Raw genomic sequence first — 8,865 nt, forward strand, 5'->3', positions numbered from 1 at the left:
AACCCAAAGTATTAAATGGATCTTCATTACTCGAGTACAACTGAGTACAACTGAGTACAACTGCCCCACAGCGCAGTGCTGGGGGCTTTATAATCCCTCGGCAGACTTCTGGCAGTGGGTATGGTGACCTTAGGATCATTTATTCATTCATTATCTATAAGCACTTATCCAGTTCAGGGTCGCGGTGGGTCCAGAGCCTACCTGGAATCATTGGGTGCAAGGCAGGAATACACCCTGAATACGCCAGTCCTTCGCAGGGCAACACACACACATTCACTCACACCTACGGACACTTTTTTTGAGTCGCCAATCCACCTAAAAGCGTGTGCCAATCCATCTAAAACCGGAGGAAACCCACGCAGACACAGGGAGAACACACCAAACTCCTAACAGACAGTCACCCGGAGGAAACCCACACAGACACAGGGAGAACACACCAACTCCTCACAGACAGTCACCCGGAGGAAACCCACACAGACACAGGGAGAACACACCACACTCCTCACAGACAGTCACCCAGAGTGGGAATCGAACCCACAACCTCCAGGTCCTTGGAGCTGTGTGACTGTGACACTACCTGCTGCGCCACTGTGCCGCCCGCCTTAGGATCATACCTGGGTCATATCAACACTTGCTCTGTATTTTACTGAGGAGATAATACAAACTGCCGCTTAAAACAGCTGAATTAATCCATTATAAGGAATGTCTATAAACTTCTGGACACTAAGCACAACCTCTTTGTTCGAATGTAATGCATTTTGAATGATGTCACTTTGAGAGGGATGTTTTCTGAGTGTATAACGGAGCAGTGTGTTAAAACACAGCAGTGATGACTTGCAGACTTGCACAGCTCTCTCTCTCTCTCTCTCTCTCTCTCTCTCTCTTTCTCTCTCTCTCTCTCTCTCTGTGCTTGGAGAGTGGCTAAAAGCTAATTATTCTCGGCCTCCTACAGACTTGGAACTCCTCTCGGTTTCCTGTTGAGTATAATTACAGACGCTGTGCCGCTGGTTAATGGAGTAAAATAATGATTTCACCACTTTGAATACAATTCAAGATACAGATCTCTGTCTTCAAGCAGCTTCAGGAACACATTAACACCACAAACATGTAAACCCAAGTTTCTACAACAAAGACCATCATTAATGACTCTATATTATCTCCTTAACGTCTCTGTAGTTCCCCCTTAATATCACTCTAGTGACCTTTAAACGGCCAAGGGCCAGCCAGTGGATCCAGCGTTTTATTACACACTGCTTTGGCCAAAGAAAAGCCTTGAAAGAACTGAAGTCACTGTAGTTATTGATTAATTAACCTTAGTATGTAATAAGCCTGGAATTTCAAGAGGTTAATATCACTTTAGTTCCACCTTAACATCTCTGTAATTTCTCCTGAATGTCTCTGTAGACCCTCCTTAATATCTCTGTAGTATCTCATTAATACCTCTGTAGTTGCACCTTAACATCTCTGTAGCTTCTCCTTAATGTCTCATAGTTTCTCATTAATATCTCTCCTGCTGCTCAGATGTTTCTCATGAGAAAAAGAGCACAGGAGGCTCACCTGTGTCTCTCAGTGTTTCTGTGAGAGCACAAAGACGAGGTTAACTCTGAGAGCACTTCAAGCGCAGAGAAAATAAAGTATTGATTAAATATGGAGAAAACAAAGACAGAAGAAAGAGAACCAAGCAAAAATGGCTAAAAACCAGAGATTCTGTTCTTAGCTCCTCACTCCTGAACTGAACAAGCGTTGACGTGAGCTGTGCCTCAGGTTCTGAACAGGGCTGTTTAAACAGGGGAGAGCGGTGCTGTGGTCTTTGATCCTTGTTGTATTTTGACCAAAGCATGTCACAGACATTTATTTAAGACCCCAGAACCATGTTCACTTGTGGAAAAGTGGTCGACTATGTCCCCTTTAAGTCTCCTGAGCCATCAACCAGCAATTTTAAAGCAATAAAACTGTCACCTAGGTGTCCACTCACCTGCATATGAAAGGGGCAACTGTGGCGGTGTTGGGGTGGTTGTGCTGCTGTTGTTGGGGTAGCTGTACTGTCCCATTACCCCCTGGTCCTCCCCCGCCCCCTGGCCCTCCCCCTCCCCCTCCTCCTCCGGTGGTAGATCCTGAAAGTGCTGAAGTGCTGGTGGAGGAAACCATAGTTTTCCTTCCTTCTAATCGCTGCATGTAGTACGTTTGTCCTCCTTTACTGTTTTTACTCTCCTTCCCTGGCGCCCCCACTTGCCCTGGCTGTGTTACTGCCGGCTTTGCACCTGCTGCAGCTTTAATTCCTGGCTTTGGGATTCCGCTGGATGCTGGAATTGAGCTTTCTTTCTTTGTAGTTGGTGCTTTTCCGCCTTTTGGGATGAGGCTAGCGATCCTGGATGTCTTTTTGCCTGCTTCTAAGGCTGGTTCTTCTTTAGGAGGACTGCTAGCTTTAGTTTTGTTTTTGTCTCGGTCTTTGTCTTTGTCTTTGGGCTGGGGTATTGACTTTGTGTTCTTGGGCGCAGCAGTGCTAGCACTGTGGCTGTTTACACTGTTTGCAGCAGCAACCGTGCTCTTGTTTTGGGATAATGTAGGAGTGGTTTTCCCTTGTTGTTTGGACACTCCGTTGGACGGAACAATGACACAGTTTCCTTCGTCCCCATACTCGGATAAATCGTCCTCCTCTTGGAGGGCCATCTCAGCCATTGAAGGAGACGTTCTGGACACTGAGCGTGGGTTTATGAGCCGAAACTTTTCCAGCATGGATCTCTGGTTGCCAGGGGCCGATTTGGAAGAGTCCGTGATTGGCCGAGAGCGGTCAGTTGCATTAGAAGGATTTGGACTCGACGTGGGGCTAGTGGCGAGCATGGAGGACGTTGCACTGTGCTTCATGTTCATGGATTTACTGCGCCACGCTTTTCCTGCCGTCGGGGACGGGATGGACGAGGCCAGTTGTTGACCGCTGCTGCTGCTGTTCATACTGCCCCCTACTGGTATAGACTTCACAGACTCTGTAGGAAATAGAGCATAAAGGCTGGTAAGGTATAGCTTTTATATATACATTTATGCAAAAATGTGCTTGTTGATCGTTCACTGATCAGCCACAACATTAAAACTACAGAGAGGTGAGGTCAACAGCGATAATCTTGTTACAGTGGCAGCCGGTGAAGGGTGAACAGGTAACAGCCAGTTCTTGAATTTGATGCTGGACATGTGTAAAATTCTGAGCCACTTTAGAAAGGGTTCAATTGTGATGTCATAATGTTTTGGTTAGTAAATCTCCAAAACAGCAGGTCTTTTATTTAATGCTTCAAACACTTAAACTTCAAAGACCTGACACTTCACTTGCTGCCAGATATATTTCACCCCAATAAAAGATGTCATTGTTACAAGATAATCAGTGTTATTCCCCTTACCTGTCAGTGCCTAATGACATATACATGGCCAGAGCGCCCTCTGTGGGATTACAAAAACACTACACACTGTCCAGCCATACAGCCATAACATGATGACCACCTCCATGTTTCACCACTCCCTGTCTGTTTTCTCAGCTCCAATGACCATATAGTTATTCAATTACAGATAGCTGCTCTGCATACTTTGTCTGTATCCATTACCCTGGTATTCAATGCTCAGGAACCCCAGACACTAACAGAACAGGTATGATTTGGCTGTTGGATTATTCTCAGCACTGTCAGCGTGTGTTGTGCTGGTACGAGTGGATCAGACACAGCAGCGATGCATGCACATATGCGCACACAAACACACACAGTCCCTGTTTAAATATTTCATATTTCTAAGTGTAAGTCCTTTATTCTCTTACACACAAACACCTTCTCTCTCTCTCTCTCTCTCTCTCTCTCTCTCTCTCTCTCTTTCTACAGAAAAGGACAGATTTTGTTTTCCTTCAGAGTGGCGCCATCTGCTGGACAGCAAGAAAGAAGCAGCAGAATTGAAATCACATTCTTGGAGTGAAAAGAATGTGCGTGAGTGTGTGTGTGTGTGTGGGTGGGTGTGTGTGTGGGTGTGTTACCTCTATCATTTCCACTTGAATACTGCAGTGGTCTGCTCTTGTCGATGCTGTTGAAGCTCTGGCTTCTTCGGTTCAAAGCTGTGGAAGCAGGAGGAGCTTTACTCCCCCCAGCAGGGGATCTAGAGGGACCTGGCAACCTGGCACACACACACACACACACACACACACACACACACACACACACACACACACAGGTGCTTTAAAATTTCAGTGATTCATCACAATCTCAAATGGTTCAGTTTAATTTGATTCTATGGTATGATTCAGTCATTCATGAAAATCAACAAACCATAACAAATATATAATCACAGACGCCCCTCATGCAGCATACAACACACACAACAAGAAAACAGCAATGCCAATAAAATCTGATGTTTACACTGTGTCCCAGTGTCACAAAGAATAGACGAATAGACAAAGAGACCGTGTGAAATCACTGTGATCAGAACGATTGTTTTTCTTTTCTCAGGTGAAATACAGTTTGGGAAGTTGGATGTTTTATGAAAGGAGCTGCATGCTGCTTTAACTCAAGACAATACCCCATTCAGAGCAAGGCTATGGAAAAGCTTATTACTGCAGCAATAAAAGAACACTGACCTATGAATAATATTCTTATCAGACTCACACTCAGCTCTATTGTCATTCACAACACGTGGCGCGATAAGAACAAAATACAGTTGCCCAGGCTTGGGGTTCAATGTGAATAAAATTAGAATAAACTAAGAGAACTAAAATAAACATCTAGGTATTTACCTTTTAAAATATTGCATTTAAAATAGCTAAAGAAACTTTGTCTTTTCATTACGTGTTTAACTGTGTAACAAAGAGGAGATTAGACTGAGGTGCTGGATTTGTTCAACAGTAAAGGGTTAACAAAATATCAGAACATTTTATGACTGTATTATGTAATAATTTGTCATCTTTTACCTTGTATTTTTCTTCTGAGGAGATGCTATTCCACTGTGAGCCGAGGGGCTCGGATATCTCGCTGTTAAACTGGACGGAGAGGTAGTGACGGAGAGAGAGAGAAGTAGAGAGGGAGAGAGATAGAGGTAGGGAGGGAGAGAGAGAAAAAGACATTAAGCTGAATTAGACAAGGTTTCTCTCTAATACAATAAATGCAAGCTGCCTGTTCTGTCTACAATACACTTCTATGTATCTCTCTCTCTCTCTCTCTCTGTGTGTGTGTGTGTGTGTGTGTTCATTTTCACGTGGTGGGTCACACAAACCTCATCAAGGCCCTAACAAAGTTTTACTTCATTCCACACAAGACGAGTCAGAGAAGCTTCTATTAGAGTCTGGGTTTAGAAGTGTATTGATATTTAACTATTTTTATCACACTTTTCTCCCAGTTTCAGTAATGTGCACTTTCCCATTTCCTAGACTTCCTGCTATCTTCCTCAGAGACACGAGAAGCTGCGGCACATACTTACACTCTACAGCGAGCATAATATAACCAGAGTTCAACACGCTTGGAGGAGAACACTGACTGTCCAACTCATCCATTCAACTCAGTTCCTGTGGATATTAATTACTAATATAACAGAAGACACACTCTCTCTCTCTCTCTCTCTCTCTCTCTCTCTCTCTCTCTCTTGCACTAACCTAAGACTAATCTGTCTTTTGAGCCTCAAGAAAAGACAAATTACAAAGACTCTTGCAGAAAATAAAGAAAAAAAGCTGGAAATTAGAGAATGATCCCCATTACTCTTGCAAAACTCAGACCTGAGGGTTTTGTTTGAAATAGAATCCATTAATCACTGATAGAGAGAGAGAGAGAGAGAGAGAGAGAGAGAGAGAGAGAGAGAGAGAGAGAGAGAGAGAGTGAAAGAGAGAGATACACAGAAATACACAGACACACAAATAAGCACATAGCGTATATTTTGAGATGAGTGCGCTTACAGACGATGATCCTGTGTCTGTTTTATTTTATTCTAGTAATGTTTTTATCTGTCATATACCTTTACTTTTTAAATATCTTAACTATTTTTTGGTTACTGTTGATTGTTATTAATATATTTTACCATTTGACTTCATAGGTGCATTGGTATTGCACTGAAATTTACGGAATGTAATTTCACATCTAAACTTGCTGTTTGTAGATACAGGGTTGTGTTCTGACGGTTACAACATATATTTATCTGTTACAACGCCAATGCAGCTGTTATTTTATTCCATTTGCTATTTTCCATTCTTTACAAAACCTTCACATAATTTAAAAGGCAGCTGGTGTTTTTTCTGACATCATTTATATGTTTGTAATGCATTATAACACACACCCACACACCCACACCCACACACTCACACACCCACATACACATACACACACACACACACCCACACACTCACACACATACACACACACACACACACACATATACACACACACACACACACACACACAAACTTTAAGAAAATAACTCCAGCAATATGTAAAAGAAGAAGATATTCAAGCTGTCTCAACAATAATCTGATTTCAGATACAGAAGCACATCATTTACACTCATACGATATAGAGAATCCCAATTATAGTATAATATCCAGCACGAGAACCTGGTCCTCACAAAATTATAAATACACCCACTAACCCACCACCCAAAAACAACAACAGCGATAACAAGAAAATCAAACACCAATACAATCTCAACTATGATATAAAATAAAAGCCAGCTTCAAAGCTAGCACCCTTTCAAAAGTGTACTAGAACCCCACTGTTCTAGAATAACCATAAGTAGCTTTGTTCCCCTTAAAAATACACACACATGCTGTATTACTGTACCCATAGTTGCTGTTGTTGCTGTATATTTTCCTGAATGGCAGTCTGCTCTTTCTTTGTGTGAGTTTCTGATCAAGCTTCTGAGCGTCAGACATGACCAGGCACCAGCCTCTTAACACACTACACACACACACACACACACACACACAAACATACTGAACACAGTCTAAGGACTGAACACTACAGCAGGTGTCAGCTATAGAAAGACTGAGTCACTGAGACTGTAAACGAGAGCAGGGTCTATGGGTGTGTGTGTGTGTTATAAAAAGACCCCTGCGTCATTCCCAGAGAGCTCAGACGCTGTTTTATTTTAGTATTTTTGGTTATTTGACATTGCAGAAGTGCAGCTGCCCTCACACTGGGTATATAGGGCAGTGCGTGTGTGTGTTTGTGTGTGTGTGTGTGTGTGTGTGTGTATGTGTGTGTGTGTGTGTGTGTGTGTGTGCTGCAAAGGCTAAATTCAACAGTCTACTGTTGGCCATACCCAGTAATAAGTGATGTGGAAGTAAAAAAGTTGGTGTTTCTGGTAAAGTGGCTAGAGAGTGGAAGTAGAAGGCGGAATGTTGCTAATAACGTGGCCAGTGTACAAAGTAGAAGAGAGGTGTCTCGAATAAAATGGAGAATGACTGGAAGTAGAGGTGGGTTATTTCTAACTATGTGGCCACTGTAGAATTATTAGGTACAGCCACAATTCCAGAAAAGATTGGATGCAAGCAAAATGTAAATAAAAACGTAAAGCAATGATGTGCAAATAAATTAAACTCTATATTTAATGGAACATTTTAAAATGTTGAAATTTAAATGTTGATTTAAATTGAACTTTGTTTAGAATTTGATGTCAGCTAAAAGTTGGGGATGGGGGCGTGTTTGTCACTGGGGTGTATCAGCACTTGTTTTAACAACACTCTGTAAACGTTTGGGAACTGAAGAGACCAGTCGCTGTAGTTTTGAAAGTGAGCTGTTTTCCCATTCTTGATTGTTATAGGATTTCTTTTTTTTTTTTGCTTCAAAAGAACCACCAGTTCTTCTCAGTGGGTGATGAGTCTGGACTAGTTTAGTGAGTCGTTTTGTTGTAATCCAGGAATGTGGATTGGCCTTTACTTCCTGAGATAAACTGAGATTAACAATGCTTTCCCAGATGTGTAAGTCACCCATGCCATGTGCTCTAATGCCCCCTCATCATCCCGGATGTTGGCTTTTGAACTGTGTGCTTATAACAAGCGGATTATCCCTCTCCTCTTTGGACTGGAGGATGCAACTTCCATAATTTCCAAAAAAAATTATTTCAAATTTTGATTTGTCAGACCATGGACACTTTGACAGTTTGCCCCAGTCCATTTAAAATGAGCTTGGGCTTATTTGGATCCTGTTTATAAATGGTTCCTTCTTGGCATTTGTGAGTTTTAACTTGTGTTAGTTGATGTAGTGACAAACTGTGTTCACACACAGTAATTTGGGAAGTGTTTCTGAGCCCATGTAGTGATTCACACTACAGAAATGTGTCTGATTTTATTCAGTGCCATCTGAGGGCCTAAAGACTACAGCCAGATAATACTGGTTTTGGGCATTGTCCCTTGCACATAGATATTCTCTGGAATAAGACGTACAAGTCACATTTTTGCTTCTTATTTAGCTCTATTTTATGTTCACACACACACACACACACACACACACACACACACAGAGCTGGTGCATTTCACCTTAAACGACATAAAGCTTTTGAATGTAATCAAACCAGCGAGAACTCCTGTTCCCCACAATGGTAAACGTTGCCTTCATAGGGGGGCCGCCATGCATAATGGGAGCTGCTCTCTGTAGCCCCGCCCCCTTAAGCCCCACTGATACATGGGGATCAGGACAAATAACACAATGTTAATTATTTCCATTCTCTCTCACACACACACACACACACATTTTGCATTCTGTGTGCATGCCACTCAGTTGTTGGTAGGCAGAATGGGAACGGGATGGTCTGTGTGTGTGTTTGTGTGTGTGTGTGTGGCTGTGTGTGATTTGTGCTGAGCTGTCTGAGTCTCTCTGAGCACCTGCCACCACTGCAGCAGAAAAAGAATCCCACACAAAC

General features: G+C 42.5%; 1 protein-coding gene across 1 annotated transcript in view; it reads right to left on the reverse strand.

Annotated features, from left to right (window-relative positions):
- nav3 (neuron navigator 3) overlaps positions 1–8,865 on the reverse strand; it is a 79,134-nt gene that overhangs the window by 66,392 nt on the left and 3,877 nt on the right. The window contains 3 exon segments of the mRNA XM_066668879.1: positions 1,976–2,984; positions 4,007–4,143; positions 4,934–5,002. Of these exon segments, the coding sequence (XP_066524976.1) occupies positions 1,976–2,984; positions 4,007–4,143; positions 4,934–5,002 (1,215 nt within the window).

The sequence above is a fragment of the Hoplias malabaricus genome, chromosome 4, assembly GCF_029633855.1.
Source record: "Hoplias malabaricus isolate fHopMal1 chromosome 4, fHopMal1.hap1, whole genome shotgun sequence".
NCBI classification, from domain to species: Eukaryota; Metazoa; Chordata; class Actinopteri; order Characiformes; family Erythrinidae; genus Hoplias; species Hoplias malabaricus.